The sequence below is a fragment of the Aphanomyces invadans genome (genome assembly GCF_000520115.1).
Source record: "Aphanomyces invadans strain NJM9701 unplaced genomic scaffold supercont1.8, whole genome shotgun sequence".
Taxonomy (NCBI): domain Eukaryota; phylum Oomycota; class Saprolegniomycetes; order Saprolegniales; family Verrucalvaceae; genus Aphanomyces; species Aphanomyces invadans.
This window is the reverse complement of record NW_008580153.1, coordinates 1,231,064-1,255,775: the sequence shown is the minus strand read 5'-3', so window position 1 is coordinate 1,255,775 and position 24,712 is coordinate 1,231,064. Positions and strand designations below refer to the sequence as shown.

The 24,712-nt window shown below is 56.8% G+C and overlaps 8 protein-coding genes across 18 annotated transcripts; 5 read left to right on the top strand and 3 right to left on the bottom strand.

The window, feature by feature from the left end:
• Positions 1-35: 35 nt before the first annotated feature.
• Positions 36-3,655, bottom strand: H310_05113 (hypothetical protein). The gene is made up of 8 exons (XM_008869751.1): positions 3,018-3,655; positions 2,917-2,970; positions 2,600-2,865; positions 2,436-2,514; positions 1,498-2,307; positions 1,094-1,411; positions 823-1,037; positions 36-770 (listed from the first exon to the last, which is right to left on the bottom strand). The coding sequence occupies exons 1-8, from the start codon at positions 3,573-3,575 to the stop codon at positions 479-481; spliced, it is 2,592 nt and encodes an 863-aa protein (XP_008867973.1). The 5' UTR covers positions 3,576-3,655; the 3' UTR covers positions 36-478.
• An 850-nt stretch (positions 3,656-4,505) lies between these two features.
• Positions 4,506-6,679, top strand: H310_05112 (hypothetical protein). Its single transcript, XM_008869750.1, has one exon. It carries the CDS (start codon positions 4,534-4,536, stop codon positions 5,131-5,133), a length of 600 nt encoding a protein of 199 aa, XP_008867972.1. The 5' UTR covers positions 4,506-4,533; the 3' UTR covers positions 5,134-6,679.
• A 1,779-nt stretch (positions 6,680-8,458) lies between these two features.
• H310_05111 (hypothetical protein) lies at positions 8,459-9,373 on the top strand. The gene has a single exon (XM_008869749.1). It carries the CDS (start codon positions 8,932-8,934, stop codon positions 9,256-9,258), a length of 327 nt encoding a protein of 108 aa, XP_008867971.1. The 5' UTR covers positions 8,459-8,931; the 3' UTR covers positions 9,259-9,373.
• Positions 9,374-11,124: 1,751 nt separating this feature from the next.
• Positions 11,125-14,586, bottom strand: H310_05110 (hypothetical protein). Of its 7 annotated transcripts, XM_008869743.1 has the most exons (16): positions 14,454-14,586; positions 14,280-14,403; positions 14,156-14,229; positions 14,068-14,111; positions 13,917-14,006; positions 13,670-13,872; positions 13,425-13,620; positions 13,050-13,346; positions 12,734-12,966; positions 12,522-12,626; positions 12,241-12,385; positions 12,116-12,178; positions 11,951-12,040; positions 11,642-11,840; positions 11,426-11,598; positions 11,125-11,368 (listed from the first exon to the last, which is right to left on the bottom strand). In XM_008869743.1, the coding sequence occupies exons 1-16, from the start codon at positions 14,500-14,502 to the stop codon at positions 11,174-11,176; spliced, it is 2,280 nt and encodes a 759-aa protein (XP_008867965.1). In that variant the 5' UTR covers positions 14,503-14,586; the 3' UTR covers positions 11,125-11,173. The 7 variants fall into 7 exon arrangements, with proteins under 7 accessions (XP_008867965.1, XP_008867970.1, XP_008867967.1 ...); XM_008869748.1 differs by having other exon boundaries at positions 11,642-12,040; XM_008869745.1 differs by having other exon boundaries at positions 11,426-11,840.
• Positions 14,587-14,800: 214 nt separating this feature from the next.
• On the top strand, positions 14,801-16,821 carry H310_05109. Of its 2 annotated transcripts, XM_008869740.1 has the most exons (3): positions 14,801-15,556; positions 15,607-16,185; positions 16,241-16,821. In XM_008869740.1, the coding sequence occupies exons 1-3, from the start codon at positions 14,928-14,930 to the stop codon at positions 16,686-16,688; spliced, it is 1,656 nt and encodes a 551-aa protein (XP_008867962.1). In that variant the 5' UTR covers positions 14,801-14,927; the 3' UTR covers positions 16,689-16,821. The 2 variants fall into 2 exon arrangements, with proteins under 2 accessions (XP_008867962.1, XP_008867963.1); XM_008869741.1 differs by having other exon boundaries at positions 15,607-16,821.
• Positions 16,822-17,081: 260 nt separating this feature from the next.
• On the top strand, positions 17,082-19,470 carry H310_05108 (hypothetical protein). 4 transcript variants are annotated; one of them, XM_008869737.1, is made up of 10 exons: positions 17,082-17,251; positions 17,309-17,643; positions 17,697-17,875; positions 17,927-18,019; positions 18,071-18,292; positions 18,393-18,523; positions 18,577-18,737; positions 18,784-18,933; positions 18,991-19,046; positions 19,099-19,470. In XM_008869737.1, exons 1-10 carry the CDS (start codon positions 17,115-17,117, stop codon positions 19,270-19,272), a joined length of 1,638 nt encoding a protein of 545 aa, XP_008867959.1. In that variant the 5' UTR covers positions 17,082-17,114; the 3' UTR covers positions 19,273-19,470. The 4 variants fall into 4 exon arrangements, with proteins under 4 accessions (XP_008867959.1, XP_008867961.1, XP_008867958.1 ...); XM_008869739.1 differs by having other exon boundaries at positions 18,577-18,933; XM_008869736.1 differs by having other exon boundaries at positions 17,697-18,019.
• A 212-nt stretch (positions 19,471-19,682) lies between these two features.
• Positions 19,683-21,347, top strand: H310_05107 (hypothetical protein). The gene is made up of 6 exons (XM_008869735.1): positions 19,683-19,849; positions 19,903-20,099; positions 20,150-20,259; positions 20,313-20,602; positions 20,694-20,785; positions 20,831-21,347. Exons 1-6 carry the CDS (start codon positions 19,756-19,758, stop codon positions 21,299-21,301), a joined length of 1,254 nt encoding a protein of 417 aa, XP_008867957.1. The 5' UTR covers positions 19,683-19,755; the 3' UTR covers positions 21,302-21,347.
• Positions 21,318-23,991, bottom strand: H310_05106 (hypothetical protein). The gene is made up of 8 exons (XM_008869734.1): positions 23,758-23,991; positions 23,286-23,711; positions 23,105-23,222; positions 22,876-23,049; positions 22,452-22,821; positions 21,959-22,397; positions 21,736-21,884; positions 21,318-21,672 (listed from the first exon to the last, which is right to left on the bottom strand). Exons 1-8 carry the CDS (start codon positions 23,984-23,986, stop codon positions 21,364-21,366), a joined length of 2,214 nt encoding a protein of 737 aa, XP_008867956.1. The 5' UTR covers positions 23,987-23,991; the 3' UTR covers positions 21,318-21,363.
• Between the last annotated feature and the right edge of the window lie 721 nt (positions 23,992-24,712).

The following is a 24,712-nucleotide window of genomic DNA, read 5'->3' as shown; positions in this document are numbered from 1 at the left end:
AAAACGAGGGTGATGCACCTAATTAGGATTCAATCGTAGAGGCTTTTAAACATGTCTCTGGTTGTACATGGCGCTGGATAGTATACTTGTCATGTGGATCGTTGTCGCACATCCCACGCGAATGATGCGGCGACGGAGGACTTGTGGTCGGCGGTGATCTATCATGGGGTCCGGTTCGATGGCGCTCTTCGATGGACGATGGATCGATGGAGCGTATGGCATGCACAGGGAGAGTATCGCTTGCAGGCAGGATGCAGGCACACACCAAACCATGGCCACAACAATGCATCCTGCACAGGATGGCGCTGGAATTCGATTGACGGGAGTCGTTGATCATTTCGTCCAGCCAAGAGGACGACACCCCACCGCAATGCCCCTACAGCTCGTACAGCATATTTCCTACCGGCATCCATCATAGCGAAAGCCCACGCGTCTCACTCAAACAGTTAGTGGCAACACGCGCGAATCGTGCCTCCCTTTAAAATGACTTTCGATGCGCCATACGGGGACGCCAGTTTTTCTTGCGCTTCGTTGTGATCATAAGCGCCGCAACCATGCCGTTCGAATGACTTAAGTGATGCGCGCCCGACACCACGCCCAGCTGACACATGCTCAAACTCCCCGTGATCGCGATCGACGGGTCCTTCCCCAACCCATTCTGCACCGCTGTGCGCAACAGGTCAAAGTCGTCGCCGAGGTGTTGCACGATGCTCGCACTGCAGCTGACGAGGCATCCAACGACGTCCAGTTCTTGCCGTCCTTGTCGTATTCTACAAGCCATATAAGCCACGGGCTTCGACATGTTGTCTACGCGGTATGTACCTGGCGGCGATTTCAATCGGGATCGCCTTCCGATCCATAGACATGAGGCACACTTGATCCCCACGGGCCACGGGCGCAGACAACGTCATAGACAGGTCCGAATGGATTGCAACGGGCTCGATGAGCTGGAGACTCTTTTCCTTTTTCTGAACGCGGCCAAACGCGGGAAAGACCTTTGAGTCCAAGTAGAGCTTGCGCTTGCTACGGTCCAAGCCCTACAGCAGCAGTAACACTCAATGAGCCCCCGCCGCAGCCAACACCATGGTCGTACGTCTTTGAGGAGACCGAGGGGTGGTTGATTGTCGAGCAGCATCAATCGCTTGCCATCCGCCTTCCCGACTGTAAACACTCGGTCGTTCTGGTCGTAGCATGTAAAGTACGCGTGGGCAACTTGGACAGACGGCGAGCACATGGCGAGTACGACGCTCGGGTCGTCCTGATCAAATACATGGGCCTCATGGGCCATTCCACACAGACGGCTGTGCCTGGCCGACGCGCCGACGGTTGACAGCGACGTATCGAGCATGGCGCTGACGGTGTCGATGACTACGTCTTCGTACCCCTCGCTCGGGACCAGCCACACAAAGTCCTACAAGTCGAATCCATGTCAATGGTGGATGCACATCATCGAATGCTACGGTTCATCACCAGAACGTTCACAGGAAATGCACTTACTGGACTCTCCGTCGGGCCCAGGTGGAGCTTCCGTATGGCATCCTTGACCGCTTGTCGGGTTTCTTCCTTCCCCAACGGAGCTGATGTGGTCGCGGGGTCGACCCCTGGCCTCTTGAACGACCCGGCGGCCGTCGCATAGTTGCCGTCGATGTCCCAGAGCCCCCACAGACTTAGAACGTGCGTGTGTCGAACAAAGGCTTCCTCCTGGAACAGGACGGCGTCTTGGCCGAGGACGCCGATGCTGTGGCCGCAAAAGACCACGTCGGGATGAAGTTTCTTGAGCGTGTCCACAATTGCTTGGGTGTTGTGGTCGCACGAGTACTGGACAAAGACAAAGTGGGGCTTCTCTTGTTGCAGCATGCACACCATCTTTTCCCACGCGTCCGACACGGCGTGCGCCGTCTCGGATGATGAGCTCATCGCGGTCCCCACGCGGACATGACCGCCATTGTCCAAAGCGGACGGTTGCAACATGGTCGTTATGCGCGACCCGTTCCGGAACGCAGCGCCAGAGCCAGAGTTCTTGTACGGCATCGAGTACATCGGTCGATGAAGCGCTGAATCGTGCATCGAGTGGATTACATCGTTGTAGTCAAAGTCTTCCAGGTCCAACGACGATGGTGGCAGCGAGTTGAGAGTCGCGTGGGTCCGAGACAAGCGCATGCCAATTCCCGCAGGGCCAGTGACTGGGGCTGCCGGCATCAAGTGGCTTCGCGCCCGCAACGAGCATGGCGTACACAGGCGCGTGAGAAGTTCCCCGGCGTCCTGGATCGGAATCGACCACTTTCGACTGCAATTGTGGCAAATCACCTAAATTTTTCAACACACGCGTGAGTGGTCGCTGGGGTGGTTGTTGGGACCAAGTAGCAAGCACAACATCATGCCGTGAAGACAAGTGTGACATCGACACGCGATGGATAAAATGATGAATGAAGTACCTCGCCACAGGCGCGGCAATGATGCCGTGACCAGACCAATGTGAACTGGGACTCGCACACGGCGCAATGCTGGCGCGACCTGTAAAGAAAGACGAAGATGTACTTGAGCATTGACCATATTCATGGACCGCTTGGGGTTTGCATTCACCCGCCGTGCAACGTACCGATCATCGACCCACTTGTGTCGTGGTAATATCTTGATGGCTTGGAAGAGCGTGTTGAAGAGTACTTCGCGCATGTTGATCAGGCGGTCGACGTAGGCGGCGATTACACGCTCCGAGCTGACGCCAAAGCTCTTGGGAAAGTCCAACACGTACATGATGGACACTTCGTGCGTCATGCATTGGTCGTCGACGGGGGCGACCAGGAAAGCGCCTTTACGGATCGCCCCGCGCTTGCACTTGACAGGAAAGAGCTTCTTCAGCTCGTCCTAAACGGAGATACACCCATTGGCGACGGCGCGCACGATGGCAACAAGTACCTCGGCGGAATCGACACTCTGCATGTATCCAAAACAGCGCGGCCGTCCGTGCCACTGTGCTGACCGTGAGCTCGACGACGGGATGAATACCAGACACGCACCGTTTCGTATTCGACATACTCCTCAAAGACAAAGTCGTTGGGCGTGCCGAGTCGTCCCGTGAGCCGGCTTGTGAGCAAGTGACTGCCATGCCACTTGATACAATGCCGTGGAAACGACGCAACAAAGTCCGTCGGGTCGATGTTGTGACTGTTTTCTGAACCTTGTTGCAAGACAGCGCATTGGAGGAGCTTTGGGAAGACTCTTTTTTCCACGCGCATGTATTCATGGGTCGTTGTTGGCGCCAGGACGTTGACAATCGACTCGAGCGTAGCCTTGACCTCGCACGACAGCCGAAAACTCAAACGAGTGGCCTGCATATTGTGGGTGTACTCGTCGACACGGTGGACCTTGACATCTTTCACTTTCTTAAGAAACTTCCAGTCCATCAGCCTCGGGTCCTTGTTCACAGTCGGTGGTGGACGCAGGTGAATGCCCTCGAGCGCTTGACGCGCACGAATCCCGACGTCAAACTTGAACGAACTCGTCCCATCAAATGAACTTGGACGACATGGCTCTACGGACTCAAAGTCGAGCTCGTCCACTGCGAATCGATCCATCTATCGACTTCCCAAGCGACGGCAGCTGCGACGGCGGCAGATACGGCAGCGATCTGGTATGGGCTGTTGCTGCCTGTTGCACTACGTACAGTGGGATCCTGAAAGTGCGGGAAAGAGTCCGCACTTAAAAGAGCAAACGTAGGCAAAACCCCCAACATTCCCAACGTTTTGGCTCCACGCGGTTGTCGAACTTGACGTTAAACTACTCGAACGCACAGGAACACTGTAAAGACGTGTTCGCATGGGACGTTTTACTACCTAAAACGCAATCCTGACCCAACAAAGTGCGGAAACGTTAAAACGCCATTTCCAATCGTCCGATTCGACTGTGTGTTTGCACGTGCCGGGAATTTGCCCTGCATCGAACGCGGATTCCAATTCACCCAGAGTTGGCGCAATGCCCAAGAATGCCGCAGGTGCAGACAGACACCTTCCTGAACGACTGTGACGAGTGGCGTACGAGGGCGGCGGACCTACGACTAAAGCCATGATACATTCGTCCGAGGTGGCGGACTGCTTTCATCCGAACAAGGTGGTGGTGGGTCGAGCGCACTTTACAGATATTGAAACGTTGGCGTGACGCGCTTGGCTGGTTATGGGGTCCATTACTCGTGGGACCCCCCCCCATATCTCTTCAGACCGGCCTCAGTGTGCTAGAGGTTGGTATCCCATGACGCCATGGGGGGGTCTCAATATTGGAGTGGGATGGGGCAGTTGAACCCACCACCTGTTGTCTTGGTCGATCCGGTGGGTTGCATTATGCAATTGCTGAATAGTACAGGTTAGTCGTGCGGTCCCAAGAGTCGTGCTCCGACCAATCTTGGTTCATGCATGCGACGTCGTGTTCGCGTGCATGCTGTGTCTCCTCCGTGGATATTCCGGGAGGGCCCTGGTTATCTTGCCATGCAGCACAGCTGCCGAAAATGACGCTCTTTGTAGAGTCCAGTGACAGAGCAAGATGCTGTCGAAAGATCTGATTGGTCAGCTGAGATCTTGTACAGGCATAGTGGGTGGACATCACGGCGATCCGGAGAAACAGCCAAGATGGAGGCTTTACAACTCTACGATAGGATCGAACGCAAGGCAGGTATTACTTGGGCCGGGACGTCGTCGTCGTCTTGTTTGGGGTGGTCTTGGGCGGCAACGCTTTGCGGGAGCTTGTCGACTTGGTCGTCATGGTCGATGGATGGTGTTTGCGCTGGCAGTTGAAGCACGCGCGTGCAAGCCACGCCGACTTGTTTTGAATCGTGTCCTTGCGAATGTCAAAACTCACGGTAATGCCGACGGCGCGGAACGGATCCACGGCCACCAGTTCCTGGAACTTTTGGCGAGCCTTGTCGTCAAAGCAGTGGCCTTGACCGTGCATGCGGGAAATCCACGTCGTTGTTACCGCGACCACATCTTCCGCCGATGGAAGACTTGTCGTGGAGGAAGTGGCCGATGGAGCGGTGGCCGCGCGGTCCTGCTGCCTGTCGGTCGTGGTTTGCATATGAATCTGCACGGACTGCTTTTGAATTTCCAATGGCGTAGGTGCATCGTACAGGTAGCGCCGCTTTAGCTGTACACCCTTTTGGTCCTTCGATGGCAATGGCCTAGTGCTCACTTCCGCTTCCTCCGATCCATTGGAAGACGACGTCACGCTTGCGGCGTCCCCCGATGCAGTGCAAACCACGTTGTTTTGCTCGTCACCAAGCCAAGGTTGTAAAAGCTGATGTTGTTGTTCTTGGAGGTCCTGTTGGTCGTGCTGGTCCGCAGAGCTCGTTGGCATTTCGTGGTGGAGTGATGGCGTATCCGAGTCTTGTGGCTGTTGATCGTTGACGTCGTTCCCCGTGGCAGTGTTGCCATTAACGTCATCGTCGTCATGGGTTAAGCTGTCGAGAAAAGGTTGGAATCGCAGCTCGAGGGCGGCATCGTAGAGGTCTTCGTCTTGCGCAGTGATGTCTGTTATCGGTTGAAAAGAGGTTGAGCCGTACATGGCGTGCGATGGTGAAGGAGAGATACAACGCGACGATGCGCGGTCCATTCCTGAGTTGCCTTCGTCGCTGCTGTTTTCATGGTGCCCATACGCCTGTTGATTGAATAATTGCTCTTCTTCCAGGTGGCGCCGAATGTCGAGGGAAATGTCTTTTGAGAACGTGTAGTTCGTTTCAGGGCGGCTCTGGTGGTGGCTAGGAGACGATGTCAACGATGGCGTGGACGTGCGGCAAGCGGAAAAGTCAAACGGAAGGAGGTCGTCGGTAAAATGTCGACATAAGAACGCCTCGTCGTTGGGAAAGGCGTCGAGAGCAGGAGAGTCGTCTTGGGAGGATTCGTACACGAGTGCCGACGGTGCGGTCGAGTGGGTAGTGTCAGAGACGAAGCGCGGGGAGAATGAAGCACGTTGATGGTCCATCACGTCGCGAGGAATGTGCTGTGGGCCCTGTTGGGGATGGTTGTTGGCGTGTTCTTCAGTGGTGTGGGGATGCTGATGATACACAGCTTGCTGAGGCGGACATACATATCCTGGTGCGGTCGGTGACGGTGGAGATTCCATTTGGTTGATCAATGGAGTTGAGCCTACAGGATGAGCGGACATTCCGTGGTGCGGCGATGCCACGACGTAATGTGGCTGAAGAGGCGCAAACGAGTTGCTGTAAAATTGTTGTGGAGGGGGCATGAAAAGAGCGGGCGAGGGCGCCACGGACACGTAAGGATGATGATGATGGTGGTGGTGCGGATGGTGGAGATGGAATTGCATCGGATACTGAGTGGGTTGGACAAATGCACTCAACGGCGGCACTTGCATGTGGTACAGCACCGACTGGAGAACGTTGGGTTCGACGTAATGGGATTGCTCAAGCTGCTGGTATACATTCGCGACAAACGTAAGTGTGGCCAAAATCTCCATCGGCAACGCTTGGGTGTGCGTGAGAGTTTGAACAACGTGAGGAAGATATGCTGCGTCACCGGTGTCATACATGTGGGGTTGCTTTGTGGGGAACGTGAGCTGGAGCGTCTGCGCCAGATGCACGCACTTGACCAGGACGTCGTCGCGCTCGAGCGTCGCTTGGTTCATGTTCCGTCGCCGAAGCGTTGGCGTCAAACGACCCGCTTGGCAAAAAAAGTGTACCTTGAAAACGTCGAAAGTGTTACAAAACCCCAATCCGGATAACATCCCAGATCCGACCGCTTTATCCGGCCCGAACAATTCGATGTCACAGGTTTTTTCTCTCGACCTCGATATGCGAAAAAGTGTCGCGGAATGGTGGAACGGCCACGTACGTCGACGCACCGAGGCACCACCGACGCTCCTTCATTTAGACGGCTTCGGTTCGAGATCAGATGGAGATAACGCGCTCCATGTTGCTTTGGTGTTGCAGAACTGCTCTCCACATGCGTGTCAAACGTTGAGAATACGATGCCTTCCAGTCGCAGTACATGAAATTGTACATGATGTACGACGGTTGTACGATTCCGTACAGCTGTCGACTTCAACTTGGCAAGGCTTGCCGTTGGAGAGATCGTCGAACATGCGCCACATGCCTGCGTGCGGCAGCAGCATGGACATCACGCCTTCGAAGTGCTGCATGATCTGGGAGGACTTGACGAATGCGTCCATCGATGACGTTCTCGACAGCCGCGATGTCAGGGATCGTCGCATTGCTTTGGAGAATCGACGAGGTCGCCTGATTGAAAAAACAATGGACCGAACACCCTCCTTGCGGTTCGAGCACTGGCTTCACAACAAGCCTACATCACCTTCGTTCACCGACACATCCGCCGAGAGGAGCTTGTACACCATGCCATCTTGTTCGCAATGACAACTCCTATGTCAGTGGGATGTGCACATTCGTGTGAGATTCCGTTGGTGGTGACGAGGGATCCTCACCAAAACACGAAGATCTCACACGCAGGTCCAAGTACCGCTTGCCAGCGTCGTGGCATTGCCCCCCAAGTCGACGATGCGACACGCGATGTCCGCGATCCAAAACGAGATGCGTAGCGAAAATGAGGCGGCGGCCGCCTACCTATGAGGGAGGATCCGGCGCTTCCTGGAGGTTCGCCAATGAGCACTATCCATTGCATATGACTCCACAGTTGGAAGTCGATGTTTATGTGGAACTGGTTCGCGGTTCCTGGCACGACTTGGGCGCGCACGACGTCAGGTCAATCGTTTGGTCCATCAACCCACTGCTCACGTGAATGGTCAGCAGGAATCTGTACTGTGATGGCTGTCTACTGTCGATGGCTGTCGCTGTGTGGCACGACGGGGTCTGCAGGCATATGGAACATCGTCGATACGGTTGGGATCGTCGACAAGCTTGGTCGTTGCTTGAGGATTGCTTGCAATGCATTCCCAAAATCCACGTGCTCTTGCGACCCCGCTCGCAACTTTTCGTTGTCGCCGACCGCACGGTCCTTATCGGCGCGCAACTGAGTCGTCACAATCTTCCACGGAGTTACGGGTTCGGTTTGGAGCGGCTCGAGTTGAGACCCCATGTCCCAGGTTTTCAATCTCAAGAACGTGAGTTCTTCGTGTTGTCGTTTTCAAAAGGCATTGACCTTCTTGAGTGTCACCTCGCCCTTGACCATGTTTGCGTTGCATTGGTGGAGTGTGACTCAGCCGCCACTTCCTTGACCCCACTGCTTTGTCGTCGCCGTCGCCGTCATCTTCGTCTATGTGTAGAATGCACATGGCTCCTGATGTTGCAGGGGATGTTGTCTGCTGGCGTGTTCTTGTCCCGGGCTCCTGCTTCCGTCGCCTCTCGCTGCAATGAAGTACATCCGATGATATTACAGCGCCATTCTTGGGATGTGGAGTAAAGTACTACTAAACCTACCGTGTACTAAACCTTTCTTCATACTACTCTGAAGTAATGTTCACAGTAATACTAAGCAATCTAGTCAATTCGAAGCAGACATCCACTAGACCGGAGTCGCAACCTACATGGGAGACCAGCCAGCACACGCAGGATTTTCCATCGTGGCGCTGTACGGCACCATGCAAGCAACTGCGTTGGAATTCGTCTCGCCCCGTACGGGTTCGAGCAGCATCAATGGACCCGCCAACGCTGCATCGAGCACTATGGAGTTTTCAGAAGCCGGCGAATCACTAGGTGGTCAGCCCGCGCTTGACCAGAACTCGACAAGCTGTTGCCAGGAATATTGGATCCCATCGACGCCTGAAATCCCACGCCCATCCATCTCACGATGCCATGAACATTTTTGACCAAGTCGCGGGGATGCCGCGCGCCGATTGCACTTTTTTGCACGTCGTCCATAGTCGCGACGGGAATAGAACGTTGGGGTCGCCATGGACGATGGTAAGGCGATTCGTTGATCGAGCCACGTGAACTGGGCATTGGCGCATCCATCGATGGTGCACCGCTCGAGCACGACGTCGTGGACATGGGGGTCGTTCCTGTTCCTAAACACACGTAACGCAAACGACCCCAGTTGGAACGCCTGCTGCAGCGAACCAACCTGGACAGGCCTCACATCCCGTGATGTGGTGGCTGCGGCCTTGTGCAATGTAAGCTTTGACGAAGTCCTGCCATCCTCGCTTGCCTCAAAACAACATCGCTGCATGCGCGACCAATCTCCATATCAGCCATTGTATTCGTCCACTCATGTGGGCAAGGCAGCGCATCCGCGTGGGTCGCACGCACCAGCGATATCCCGTCGCCGCGAAATCGATCGATGACGAAGTGAGCGTCGTTTCACCTGCTACGTCACAAGAATCAAGTCCAAGGAACGGTGTCCGAAGCAATACACCAGTTGGTGTTCGTCCGTGGTGTCCCGCATCCGCTCGAATATGGTCCCAGGTCCTCGCCATTTTGGCCACGACCTGCACGAGTCGTTTGCACATGGTGGTCCGTCCTCGGTCCTCTCCTTCCGACTTGTTGCGATCGATCTCGCTGCAAAAGAGTCCGAAAGTACCACGCCACGTGATGACACCAATCCAATGATTGTCCAGCACTTCGACGTGTCTCGTTCAGAGTAGTTTTGGTTGTCCACCTCAACCGGCCATGTCGCCGCCGCGCCGCGACCGCAGGAGGCTCGCCAGCACCGATCCGCCACTACAACCAATTATCTTGATCCACATCGCAGTCGGGTCGCACTAGCTCGCGCATTCCAGAACCTAGCTCGGCTCAAAATTTAGCATTCCACACATCCCCTCTGCGCCAACCGTGAACACTCATGGAATCTCTTCCCCCATTCATTCAAAACGGATCACGCACGTACAATATATCCGAGCAGAAGAAAAACATTGTCGTGTGCGGTCGGACATCGTGTTGACCACAAGCAGAGTCATGCGTTGGTTCGCCCCGGCCGCGCGGCGGCTCGTTTCCACGTTCACCCACGCGAGGACGTTGTGCGAAGTGGACATTCGAGCGGCGCCAAACGGGCTGAACGCCGTCGGGGCGAGGGGGGCTGCATAAGTCGAGTCGTTCAACGAGTTGCGGAGAGGGTCGGACATTTTCCCGAACACGTACTCAATCCATTTGAGAGACCGCAGGAGCTACAGGGATAGTCCAGCGTTTGTGTCAATTGGTGTCGCCTTCCCGTCAAGAGAAGAGGCAACCGTAACCGTTCGGTCGAGAGTGGTCGAGATAATGCCTTCCGAAGGACCATCTGTGGCGGTGACAACGCTGCTGGGTTGAAACGAGTGGCGGTATTGCGTGCTGTCGCGCTTGGGTGGCTGCTGTGAGCTAACGCTTGCCACACTCGAGGTCGTAGCTTTCGCAATGAGGTAGTCCTACCGATGGCGCCAAAATGATGAATCCAAGGCGACCAACAACAACTCGTCAGGCGATTGAGACGTGCCGCCACTTCCGCCAGGGCTCTTGCCACCCCTGGATCACATCTCATACGGCAGATACCTTCGCAAGAGCAGCGATTAAATTACAGGGTCTGGCCATTTTCATTTGCAGCAGACCGACAGCGTTGACCGACGTGGCGGATCGATCGTTCATTATGACATTGTTCCTTCCAAAGAGAGAGACTGTGTGCCAACTTTCGATTGTTAAAAGTATCGCACTTGCAACGACGACGCCACACACCATCGTGGTCGCGCGTATCCCACAGGACTCCACTGATGTGGAGGAGGAAGGAGCAACAGAAACCATTGCGGCAGTTGGCGGAGCTGCTGCTTTGACCCGTTCGACGGAAGAGACGCCTACCATCGAAACATACCATGTCAGACCAAGGTCAGGCACTGTCACCGCATGGATGGCCAGGCATGCTCGGTGGTGCGACTCATTCCACCGATTTCCACCAATGGCGCGGTTCAAGTTCAAGAAATATTTGCTTCACTGTGAATGCATCGCAAACCAATAACTCACAGAAGATATTGTGGATTTTTTTTGTAACTTTTATACGCATTCAAAATTACATAGTACGAGAATATGCAGTAGAAATATAATTGTTTGATATCTAGGGTACATGTACCATTTTGGATATTTTAACGAGTTTCAATAAAACCTACGACTCGAAGAATCAACCAAATGTGTTAAATACTGATTTTCATACAGCGATGCGTTTATTTAGTCAAGTTCAATGGAAGGCATAGAGAGGTAGTACGTTTTATTTGATGCGTTTATTCTTCCAAAGGAAGCTCACGCAGAATTGGGTTTCCCTGTCAAGTGTGTGTTCAAGACGGAGGTGTCGGCGGCGCTGAGGGCCATGTGGAGGGTGCTGTCCTTGGGAACAAAGAGGCCTCTGCGACCAGCCTGAAGGTAGCGCTCCATCTCACGAAGCAACGTGTCCTTTGTCAGCCCCTTGTGCAACTCGACTTCGGCGCCGCGTAGCATCTGCAAACCAACGTTGTCACGCGTCTCCATTGTTGGAAGAAGTTGGTTCGAGCTGACCTGCTCCGACTTCTTTTGAGTGACTTGATCAGCCCATTTCTCAGCAAGGCGGTGCAGCGTCGGCGCACGGATATGACGATATATAAACACTTGGGCAACCGATAAGACTGTCGACATCGCGGACGATGCTTCTACGATGGCCTTCGGAATGATGCCGCAATGAGGGCACACGCCTACACCCGAGTTAAGTCGTCGACAACAACGCGCATGCAGTACCATCATCGATTGTGGCGACGCTCACGCGGCGGCCTTGCGCTGTCCGACAATTTTGGCACAATGTCGAGGCAAATGGAGCTTCAAAGACAGGGCTCGTCACTATCAAACCCACGACGCACTGCTGGGTGGGGTTGGGCGCCTTCTTGCTATCTGTTGAGCGGATGTATCGCTCCAACGAACGCAGGTCTGCCTCGCCGATCTAGATGCAGCGACGTCCACATTACGGAATAACGGATTGGCAGAAGCACTGCAGGACGAAGTCGCCATCGACCCTCGTCGTGACCAAAGCCATCACCACGAACGACTTACGTCGTCGCACAGGAGGAGGAGATTGTAACACGGAGGGACGCCATGACCCTGAGTGGCTTTGTTCAGCTTTGACAAGCGCTGGAACGCTTCCTAGACGCATCACAACCACGTCGAGCTCAACTTTTCTCGTCGCTACGCCCTATCGATTGCACCGACTGGACGAACCTCTGCGCCGAGTGCCAAGTCCCACGCAAACAACTCCTTTCGTAGCGTCTTCTCGCTCAGTACCTACCACCAAGCCTTAGCCATCGTTCGCGATGGGGATCAAGTCTATCGGAAACAAGATGCACCTGTTGTTTGGCGCCTCGTTGAACCAAGAGCGTTCGAGGCGGGTGATCCATCTTGCTCGTCAAGTTAACATTGCGTGTGGTTGGGGCAATGCGCACGGCATGGCCGCCCAGGCTCGTCACACCGACCAACTTGCCTTCAAAGAACCTGCCACCAAACAATTCTCGCCATGAGTCGTGCCCGAAACGACGGATCGAGGTCCCAACGCGGCAGAGAGGCCGCCACGACGGATCGATTTGAACAGCAAGCGGAGTGGGGCCTCGACGACGAAAGCGGCTCGTACATGAGAAAAGTCGGCGTCGCATGGATGGAAAACCGCTTGGCAAATTCGCGCGACTCGGCCAAATCGACTTTGACCAGGCGGTACTTGGCATTCACGATGCCGGCCCTACGAGCATGCCAACACCATCGTTCGACTGTGAGTTGCACGAGCGAATGGACGACTTGGCGGAGCAGGCTCATGAACAGAAACGTGGCGTCACGTGGGCGACGTACACGATCGCTTGAGGCAGCGCATGCGGCGACAAGTCTTCCTGCGGATGCGCCAGTATCGTCGCGACGAGTTGCAGCACCTTTTCGGCCTTTCGACTGCTCAAGTCGTCTTCGCGTAGGCAAGCAACCACGACGAGTTGATCGGTGGCGCAATCGTCTTTGAGGAAGTCATCGAGTTGATGCCCCGACACGACCTCCAACTTGGTGCCTTCCGGCTGCGCCGATCCCCCGGGAATCTAATGCAAGCAGTCGACCGCTGAGGATTGCACCATGTCGGCACGAACGAGCGGCCACACACAACGGGCTCGACGTGTACCACCTGTATGTCGACGCTGTATCGTCCACTGGCATTACACAGCACGGCTGTTCGTGGCAGAACGGGGCTCGCGCGCTCTAATCGCGTGCGAATGTCGAGCGAGGACAGCCACTTGCCATCTTTGTCTTGCAGCGTCGACACCAAGTGCGACGGTGCATGCGGGTGCATTTCCCGGCCAAACAACGTCGGCGCCTTCCCGACTTCGAACCCTGTTTTCGGCAGCACGGGGAGGTCGGCCAACGTTTGGCTTTGCGCGTCCTGGAGCCACGATCCCGTGCAGTACGGCGTCACATGCAGTCCCTAAGCAACCATCACGAAAACGATCCGTCAAGATGAAGGTCGAAGGGAGCGGGAGGGTCATGAACGATGGGTACGTACTTGGTAGTCGTCAAACTTGTGCTCGAGGGCCGTCACGACTTGTTTGATGTCGGAGTGGGTGAGGTCGGTGCTGCGGGGGTGCTGCTTGCTGCGCTTCTCCAGCGCAGCGACTTCGATCTGTTTCTGCCGTTGAATCAAGTTGGGCTGGTGTGCCGTGTCGACCAAGAGCTTGCCTCGCTGCGCGCCATGTTGGATTCTACCGTTCCAATCGCGTTTGTCGCCGCGTCCGGGGTCATGCGACGTACTTGGTGCTGTGTTGGAGGTACGTGTCGTCGCGTTTGAGCCGTTCGCCGCACTCAAACACGACCGACACACCGACGCTGACAAACTTGACCGCGATGTGCTTGCGGTCCACGAATTTGAACGTGAGGCTCTCGTTGAGCTGAATCACAATCGGGTCGGACGGAGGCGTGCCCGCGTTTTGCGCGTTTGGATTCCACCGCCACGTCTAACGAGAATCATGGGAATCCGCAGCCACCGATGGAGGTGGACCTTGACGATGTCGTTCGTGGCATTCGACAAGATGGCGCTATCTTTGGTCAGAACCAACTTGGTGCCGTCGGGCCGCCCCGCCATCCCCACCTGCCAACGCCATGAGTCCGCTGTGGCCGACGGTATGTGGTGAAGATTGAATTCGCCATACCACGTGCTCGTCGATCGAACACAGAAGGACTTTGCTTCGATTGTCTACAACGACAATGAGCCCCGGCGTGCGCCCAATGCATCCGCACTGGCGTAAAAGTAGTAGCGTTTCTGGAGGGCGTTCACCTTGCTCACACACACGGCGACGCGGCCAGACTCGTAGCTACAAATCCCATGAGCCTGGCCTCGACGATTGCAACCACGGGGACGTACTAGCAAAAGCCACACCCGATGTCGTCGAGGAGCACGGCCTGGTCGCCTGTGGGGTACTTGATGTCGACGTCTCGCACCACGTCATGGCTGCCTCCTGTTCCCTTGGCTGGTCCCGTCTTCGTCACTAGAGTTGCTCATGGTGACTGCCTCCTCGCTCTACACTCGACGTCGTACCCAACGACTCAAGGGCGTCGGGGGGCGCCGACCCTACTTGATGGCTCATGCTTCGCACCGACTGCCGTTCGCTGGTCAATGGCGAGGTATCGATATTTATAGCTACCAACAACCATTTCGCCACCGACGCAAGCTGCGTTGCGGTGGACGCCCCACCCTCCACTGGACGCACAACGCTTCACACTACCCTTCAGGAGGGACCCGTGACGGCTCGCTGAATGCAGCACGCAAAGTCCTTCATGCACACGATGCATGCCCAGGCTCGACAGGGACCGCTTCGTAGTGTGCCTCAAGTTCGGACGGGCTCTTAATCTAGATGGCACGCCTCGTTCCGTTCATGGGGGCGGCGAACGAGGCGGCAAGTTTACGTCGTTCCAACTTGAAATCCATCTTTCATCTTTTGCCTTTGAATCGATTCCAAGTCGAACATTTCGTGACAGCCCCTGTTGTGCTGTGAAACGGTCTCGAACCGACATGGCGCCGACCGCCGATGACGAAAGCGCGGTCCGAGAGGACGAAGCAGGTCTATTGCGGAAAACGCCGCCGTCCGTCGCGTCGTCCTACGTGAATGGTGTACCCAACCTATGCCACCCCAAGCACATTGGGCTCATGATCACGTACGCCGGTGTCGGCATCCTTCATGGGGCGTTCCCACGCACCGTGTATCCATTCTTTCGCATGTACTTGAACATGGACGGGTATCAAGTCGCGGCATGCACGAGCATCATCGACATGGCGTGGTCTTTCAAAGTCTTCTTCGGTCTCGTCAGCGACAGCGTGCCCGTGTGGGGCTTCCGTCGCCGTCCGTACGTGCTGCTGGGGTGGTTGATCGCCCTCGGCTTCATGCTGCACATTGCGAATACGCCGACCGAAGCGCCGTACTACGTCAAGGGACAAATCTTGTCGGTCCCGAACGTCCAGCTGCGCCGCGTCGACAACCCCCACGCCCCTGCCGACGGCACCAAGTACATCCTTCTCCTCATGGGCGCCAGCATGGGGTATGTCATGGCGGACGTTGCGTGTGATGCGGCCATGGTCGAGCTCGCGCAGACCGAGAGGGAAGACGTTCGCGGCCATACGCAGAGCTGGTCGTACATCATCAAGTACGCTCGGTCCATGGATGCAACTCGATCTTGCTGACACTGCGATGTAGGTACGTGTTCAACAGCCTTGCGACGGGAATCGTGGGCGTGGTGCTGAATGGCCCAGAGTACGGCGGTGCGTTTTCGTGGTCCATCTCGTTCAACGCGCTCATGTGGGCCCTGTGCTGCGTCGTGCTTGCCGTCCTCCCGGCCGTGCTGGTCTTCCCGGACAACATCCCGGACAACGTGTCGCCACTCTCGGACAAGTGCCGCGACATGTTTGCCGTGTGCACGCAGCGCGCGATCTGGCAGACGATGTGGTTCCAGTACTTGAACGGGTTTTTCCTCGGGTTCGACGCGGCCCCGAGCAGCGTCGTCGCGTCCGACTGGGCCCACGTCGAGCCGATCAACGACAGCATCTTCAGCATGGCATCGACCGCGTTGATGGCGTTTGGGATGGTCCTGACAAACTGGTACTTTCTCGACGCGGACTGGCGCGTCTTGGTCGCATTGACGACGGTCGCCATCGTCGCCGTCGACTCGTTCGTGAGCGCGCTGACGATCGGCGACATCGTACGGAACCAGTGGTTTTACCTGGGCGCGCCCGTGCTCAACAATTTGCCGCAGGGCATTCGGTTCGTCGTGTCGGGGTATGCCGTTGCTGGTGTCGTCGCGTTGTGTTGTGGCTGACGTGTGGCGCTGCAGGTTTGTGACCGTCGAAGTCACGGACGCCGGCCACGAAGGCGCCACGTACGGCCTGGTCACGACGGTTGGCAACCTCGCGACGCCGCTCGCGAGCGCCGCATCCAGTTTCATCGATGGATTCTTCCACGTGTACCAAACCGACATTGACCGCGACACGCCCGACGTCCGCAATCGCGTTGCGTACACGTACGGGATTGCGTACGCGATGAAGTTGACGAGCCTCGTGACGTTGCTATTGCTGCCAGCACAGAAGCGCCAAGCTCAAACGCTGAAGCGAGAAGGGGGCCGCCAGCCGTGGATTGGGACGCTGACGCTGGCCGTCACGGGGCTCTCCCTCGTCGTTGGCGTCGGCACAAACCTCCTTGCGATACTCCCCGCCACGTCCTGCATGAAGATGGCGGGTGGACCAGGATGCAACCCCCACACGAGTGCGTTCGCGGGGTGGTAACCATTTGCGTTGCATGGACTGTCGGAGGGTGTCGAGCCTAGGGCGCTACTAGTTTTCTCGTTGTTGATGTATCCATGGTTTTGTTGTACATGACGCCCCCTCCGGAACAAGGTCCCCATCACATGCAGCACGCTCATGTCGGTGCTAAATTTAGCCAAAACGAGGACAGTCCACGTACTGGTCGCCAAGTCGCGGAGACGGAGCCCTTGCCACGCGTGCGTCGCGCTGTCCTGGCCCGAGCGGTTCCTTGGCGCTCGCTCGACGAGGCGGCTTGACCGGTTAGAGAGTCATGCGGCTCTGGAGCGGATGTAATGAGACTAGTCGAGATCTGATTGGCTCATTTTGTGGCGGCGATCGAATCTATGCGTTTTGATTGGCTCAAGACCACGGCTACCAAGTCGACCAAGTCACAACCAGAGACGCGACATGCGCGCCGAGGTGCTTCTCGTGCTGGGAACTGCCGGCGTGGCTGCGTCGGCGGGCGTCAAGCACCCTGCCGTTGGCCTCCAGTGCTTGCAACGTCAGGACTGCGGGTTTCTTCCAGGCCTCGCCTGCATCAACCAGTAACATGCCCCCGCCACTGTCGAAACACGCGGCAGTGATGCTGGATGGTGTTGTAGGACGTGTGCGCATTGTACGACGAACGCGGACTGCGGCATGTTTCCGACAGACTTGTCGAAGCGTTGCATCGTTCTGCCGACGACTCGCTCCACCGTGTGCATCGAGAAGAATCTGTTTGACCCGTTCACGGCGGCGGACGTGTTTGCGACATGCATGGCATTCCTCAGCGCAGCACTTGGATCAGGATGCGGCGTCGGCGGCGGCGGTCTTCTCGTGCCTTTGTACATTTTGGTAGTGGGACTCAGCCCGAAACACGCGATTCCACTGTCCAAGGCCACCATCTTTGGCGGTGCGGCCGCGACCTTCTTCGTCAACTTTCGCAAGCCCCATCCGCGTACGTCGCCGCGGACCACCCGACCTGTGTCGTCCCCAACCGTTTTCATGTAGTTCGACCAAAGCGACCCTTGATCGACTACGCGCTGGCCGCAATGATGGAGCCCCCGACGTTGGTCGGGTCCATCTTTGGCGTCATGTTCAACAGGATCTTTCCATCCTGGCTCATCTTGATTCTTCTCATCACGTTGCTCAGCTACACATCGTATCGCACGCTGCAAAAGGGGTACAAGGTGCCATCTCTCTCTCTCCTTTATGCACAAACGGACCATCCCATGATGCAGGTCTTCGGCAAGGAACAGCTCGCCTTACACACAGCTACCGCGCCGCCCGCGGACGAGTCGACGTCGTGCTTGATCCATATCGACAAAGTCAAGGTATCGCGGTTTGAACATTCATCGGACAAGCTCAACGTGGCGTGATACCAGCGAAAGGTCGAGTGGTGTGCTCGCAAGTGGCTCCTGGTGACGCGGGAGAGCCGCCAACGGCGCGTCCAGCGCCGCGACGACGAAGCCGACTTCAAGTCGCTTCCTCCGTTGGTGCTACCTCCAAACAAAGAAGAGTTTTTTGCAAAGACACGGGCGGCCTTGGCGACTGACGAGTGCACAACGTTCCCGATGCAAAATGTGCTGCCGCTTTTCGCGTGCTGGGTACGTGGCTCGATTTGCGTGGCAACGAGACGGCCCTTTGGAAGGTCCATGTACCACAACACACACGTGGCTCATCTCGATCTATTTGTGCCATTTCCAGTGCGTTGTGGTTGCGCAAGCGATCGTGCTGGGCGGCCACGGTGCTCCGAGTTTGCTGGGAATCCCGTGCGGCACGATGGCCTACTGGCTGCTCACGTTCGTCCCGCTGGCCATCCTGCTCCGCATCATGGCGTACGGCGTCGCGCTCCGTGCTCCCCTGCCCATTCATGTGGTGCTATGTCTAGTTGGATGGGCCAGCGCTTGCGGCTGCGCAACCGACTCCGCGTGCTGTCGAAAGCTGTCTTTGTCGACGGCGACGTGCATTGGACGCGTGCCAAGACCCACGTCGTCTTTCCACTCTACTGCGTCGTTGCGGGGATTGCAGCCGGCCTGCTTGGCATCGGAGGTGGGAGCAAGAGGTGCGACAGGATGTTCGAAGGCGATCTCGATAGGGGGCATGGTCAAAGGTCCTGTCATGCTTGAAAACGGGATTTTGCCGCCCGTCCAGTCGTCGACAGCTTCGTTTATGATCTTGTTCACGTCGTCCGCCACGACGTTGCTGTTTTCGATCGCTGGCATGTTTCCAGGCCAACTGCAATATGGTACGACAACCGACGAGTATGCCTCTGGAGTCCGTGCTCATCACCGTGTGGGAAAAGATTATGTGCTGTGGTTTGCCACGGTCGGGTGTTGCGGCGGGCTGTTCGGGCAAAAGGTGATGTGTCCATGAAAATCGAGCAATCGAAATCGAATGCCGTTTGTGGTAGGTCGTGGGGTACCTGCTGAAGAAGTACCATCGGACGTCGATCTTGGTGTTCATCTTGGCCTTTACGATTGGGCTCTCGGCCGTGTGCATGGGATATGTCGGCGCGCAAACGGCGTTCCGCGATTTTGCCAAAGGCGTCGACCTCGGCTTTTCCAGCGTGTGTGCTGCCCCATAGAGAACGGTTGGGACCGTGTCGACCGAGTAGTTGTCAGAGTGGCGTACTCCATCCTCACAAAGCTTATCTTGCTTGGGTTGTGCAGGCACGTCGTGTCCCGATCGAATCCTGCTGTGCCGGGGCAATCACGCATCCATCCCTCGTCGAGTGTCGCAGCCTTCGGTTTCTCGAACGGGGTGTGCACAACGAATCAGGAACGGACGGCCCACTTGTGGCGAACGAATCGCGTTCAACCACAGAGGTCGAGATCGACCGGGCCATCTCGCCAGCCAACGCACCGTCATGAACCATGAAGCACCACTCCGCAGCACAAATGGCGGCGTCGCCCGCGCGGCATACTTTGAACGCATGCAAGGGTGATATCCGGAAAAACCAAAGTATCCGGAGGATGACCCCACCAGATTTGGTTCAACAAGTTGTCGACATACCGTGTAAGACCCACGTCGTGCCACCTTCGCCACGGCCCGCCAGTCAGTTCGCGTCATGCTGCCGCCTACACGTGAGTCCAAGCCGCTTCTCCATGCAAAGGGACGGCACCCATTCGCCGCCTACCTCCAGCTCGGGTTGACCATCGCGGGTGCGCCGCTGTTCGTCGTGCGACAACCCCACGTCAAAGTTGTGCATGTCTAGGATGCTTTACAATCTTTGCTGTTGTGTTCTTTTGCATGAACGCGCCGAGATCATCGCAAGACGCGACGGGTGTCGCCAACATGCCGAAAACGTCGTCGTGGATGGCGCAGACGAGGCGCGCGGCGACGTGCCCCGACGTCGCGCCGCAGAACCGTGTCATTCTGTTCTGGCAGTCCGAAGTCACTGGCTGCGAACAGGTGCAGGCATCACGTTTAATCGTCTTTTCACGGACGTCGCGCGCGCGCAGGTCCCTGATGGCGTCACCCATGTCGTGTTTGGCTTTGCCCAAACGTTTGGCGGCCGCGTGAACCCGACGTTTCAAGGCAACATTGCGCCTTGCGTCCAAGCGCTGCGGCAGTACGCTTCACCGACTCCGTCGCAAAACAACAATCCGACCAGTGTGTGTGTAGGCGTTGCATGTACGTGATGGGTGCCGTCGGCGGCGCAAACAACAATGCCGGCATGAGCACGATCCACGATCCGGACGCATTCGCCGCCAGCGTCAAGGCGTTCGTGGACCAGTACCTGCTGGACGGCGTCGACATTGACGACGAAACCAACTACTTTGAAGGTCTGTACAACGATCAGCGCGTCCGGGCGTATATGGAGGCCCTGCACACGACGCTCAAGTCCAACGGGAACGACTACCTCATCTCGTACGACGCGTACATGCTCGAAACGAGCGCCGAGTGCTGGAAGAGTACGTACTTCGATGCGTGGCAATGCCTCGACGTCCTCTTGGTCCCCGGTTGCGTCCTGGTTCGTGCAGCTCACGGGTGCATTTTCCATAGCGTCGCGGTGCTTTGCGACTGGAATCGACGCATATGTGGACTGGATCAACATCATGGCGTACAACGTCGACACGAATGCCGCCCATGCCAACGTACGTTTTGGAATTGTGACATGCCGCGATCACGGACGTGCGTAGCAAGTCTATGCGAGCGCGACCAAGACAGTATTTGAAGCATGGGCCGCCAAAGTCCCGCGGGACAAGATCGCGCTCGGCATGTGCATGGGCGCCGCGTGCTCGTATGGCTCGGGTCCTCAGTCGTGGGTCGTGCAGTCGTGGGTCCAGTACAACTACGCGGCGCACATGGGGGGCATGATGGTGTATGCCGGGTCGACCGACGTCGACATGGGATTCGAAACGACCCACCAAATCGTGCAGTGGATGCGGGAAGCTACCAAGACGTTTGGAGCATTGTCCCGTGGAAGTAGTCGGCCACGGCTGACTGCCGCGCCAGCGGCGACTTCGCCAATGTTCACCCCACGACGTGTACGCGACAGCGCCGTGTGCGGCACGTGCTCCAATTGCTTTTACCCGCCCACGCAGGGATGCTACATTGGGTGGACCTTTGACCAGTGCATCGCGTCGGCGTTTACGTGGTGTGGGCAGTAGTGGAACGGTGGTCGCGTCGATTGTAAACATGGCGCTATTCCGTTGATTATCGTTCGATCATGCTACGAAAGGGATGCACCGAGCCCATCCACTTGCAACAGGACGACGCTGGCATCTTCGCTCGAGCTCACGAGAAGCCCAGCAGTCGTCGGGTGCCATGCCAGCTTTGTGACAGTGCCCGCGTGGGCATGGAAGCCGGCAAGAGTCATATCGAATGCCCATTGCCCTTCGTCCGAGATTGTCGCCGTGACGAGGTGGATGCACCCGGACTCGAGGCCCACAGCGATAACATAGCTGCCGGAGGCGCCGCGGTTTGTCGTGCCGAAGGCTAGCGCCGTCACAGCCGACGGAAACGACATCGCGGCGGACATCTACATGCGAAAACAACAGCCTCAACACATCGGTCGCAACCCAACGGCCAGCGCCACACGTACTGGCTGCCACGTCGAGTTGAGTTGGCCCCACACCAACATGGTCTCGTCCCGCGATCCCGTCGCGAAAAACCGACTGTCGTGCGACCACCCGCATGTCCATACGATTCGTTTGTGGACTTTTTGCTTGGAGGCGAGGGCGTACGATCCATCTAGTAGTGGACACGAGCTGCTTGAGCACACACCACGCGGCGGAGAGAAGGCAAAAGGACGGACCAAGCCGTACCTGACTGCAGCGTAAAGACACACACATGCCGATCCTTGGACACGGAAATGAGATTCTGATCGTTGGGTGAGAATGCCAATTGCACCACCGACGACGCGTGGCCGGGCAGTTGTTGCAAGGCGACAATGTCCGACTTGGACGAGTCCCATAGCCAGACGGCGGCAAACTTTTCGTCGCGGGACTTACACGCGGACGCGAGCGTCGTCCGAGCCGCATTGGTCGTCACACACAGCAACTCGTGTCCGTGGCCGTAGAGTTTTTGGAGTTCGGGCCACACCGATCGATTCAGCTGCTCTCCGACAAAGCGGTCCGTGGGCATTGGGTCGTGGAGGGGCGTTGTTGGTTTCGTTGTCAAACTCAACTCGGGAACCATGCCAAAGCCCGCGGACGAGGGCTCGCCCCGCACGAGAGCGGCCATGCCTTCCGGTACTGCAAAGACCTGGCGCATTCGCCGATGAGGAGACGATGGACGAAGCACGAGGATGCGTCGTACACGAAGGATCTTCTCGTCTGCGCCACTGACAAACCGCGACGGGTCCACAAAGCACCCGCATGTCAAGTCATACCCGTGCACCTGGACGCGCGAGATCTCGGTCCACGTGCTGCCACCAGCCTTGGCGAATGCCCGCGCCGTTTGGTCCCGCGACAGCGTCACAAAGTAATCGCCGCACAACGACCACACGACATCCGCGACAGCACGCGTATGACCCGTCACACCTGCGATGGGAGCAAAGTGTACTTGCCCTGCGTTCGACGTCGCCCAGCGGTGCAGTTGGCCACCAAACGTGAGCGCCACGACCTCCGAGACGACTCGTGCGGATAAACTGGACGGTGGTGCAGCGCACGCCAGCAAGCCGGACCCACTACGTTTTGTCACTGCGACGTGAGAGGACGCAATGGGAAGTCCAAGCACGAACCCGAGATCGCCGACGCGAAGCTGCGGCGTCCACTGGTGGTTGTCGCGGCCCATGTGCCACAAAATGAGGCGGTTATCCATGGACGACGACAGGAGCAAGCGACCTGGAGCGACCCACAAGACACTCGTCACCCAGTCGTCATGTCCGACCAGCATCGCGTCAAAGGAGACCTCCCTACACACGCATCTCGTATTTCAAAGCAAAGCCAAACTCAACATTCGCCGTGTACATGGACGCAGGCGTGATGCGCCACAACCGAATTTTGTGGTCTTGGCTTGCCGATGCCAGCAAGACAGACTGCTCCCCGCTTGCTGTAAAGTCAAGGCCACGGATCCAACCTTTGTGCCCTGTGCATTTCATGTAAAGCACATGCCGTTTCGACCGGTGAAAGGTGGAGTCGCCCCACGCACCTGACAGCGATGCAATGTGGACGAGGTCGGTGGACGAGGCCGTATGGTCGAGCTTGTAGAGGTGCACTTGCAAGTCGACACCACCCAGAGCCAGAAGAATGCAGCCATCGCTCGTACCGATGGTTGCAATGGTCTCGACAATGTGGCGTTCTCCCAGTGTTAGGGTCGAGCAGGGGGTGGTCGCCCCATTGCTCTGAAGCGTGTACACGAAGACGTCCCCGATCGATGTCGCGGCAAGCAGAAACGTGTGGATGGGAGTGGAGATCGAATTGACAGCAGAGATCGACCCCGAGCACGTGGCGACATCTTGCGAGACCCAGAGGTTGTCGCTGAGCTCAGTGTGGACTCGAACGGTACCAGCTGCATCACCCGACAGGATAATGGATCTGTCCTCACCGCTGTTCACGTTTTGGCTACCCCAGTACACTACAGCTCGTTATGCATACAGACATGATGCTAGGTCGTGCCTTACCGCTCGAGATACGCGCACGATGACCATGCAACCTGTTCACAATGGTGGGAGTGGATGGCGGCGTGGACGGTGTGAACAAAGCTATGGCGATGGATGAAGACGCCCCGTAGGCAATCCGGTATGCCGAACCACCACTACGAGTAGGAATCGCTCTGGACATGCACTGGGATGCATTATTACAGCCCACGGCCGCGAAGGCCACCTCCATCGCCATCAACGAGTTCGACATCAACGGGTTCGGATAATTAACCGGCGCAAGTGGGTCGCGTGACCCGAGATATGTTTTGTTGTGGTGACACCGTGACCGGAGGAGATATGCACACAGGTGTATGTACTGCATGTCGACGAAAACGTCAATGGCGGCGTGGTTTGCTTCCCTGGCCGTCGCTTGTGCTGTGTCTTGCAGCTCTAGCCTGGACCAGCCCCAGGACGAGAGCTGCAACATTCAGAATCCTTGAAATCGCCCACAAACGACTGCTACGAATCGTTGACAAATCCAAACACAGCAGCAGTCACTTGACCCATGTACTCGTTAACACTTGTCGAAACGACCGGTTCAATGCCCAATATGATTGGCGACCACACTCCCCCCACGTCCACTGCATGAAACTCTGCATGAGAGGTTGGTTGTCAAAGCATGATATACCGGAACACCACCACGATGAGTTCTCTACGAACGGCGCGCCGCGTCCAGTCCCAAAATCTGGTCCGATACTATCAGGTACGTATGTGTCGCGCGGGAGCCATGGGGAGCTCTCGGCGCATTCTGTGTACGTTCTATACTGAGATACTGTACAACAGAGACGACGACCGCCCACCTCGCGTTGTCATGCACCATTTTTCCCTCTTGATGCTCCGTTTTCCCTCTTGATGAGGGCAAGCACCCAGGAGTGACCTCGTGCCGCGACTTGCGACGATGGCGTGGCGTCGCCCCCCCTTGCCAACGTTCCCAACG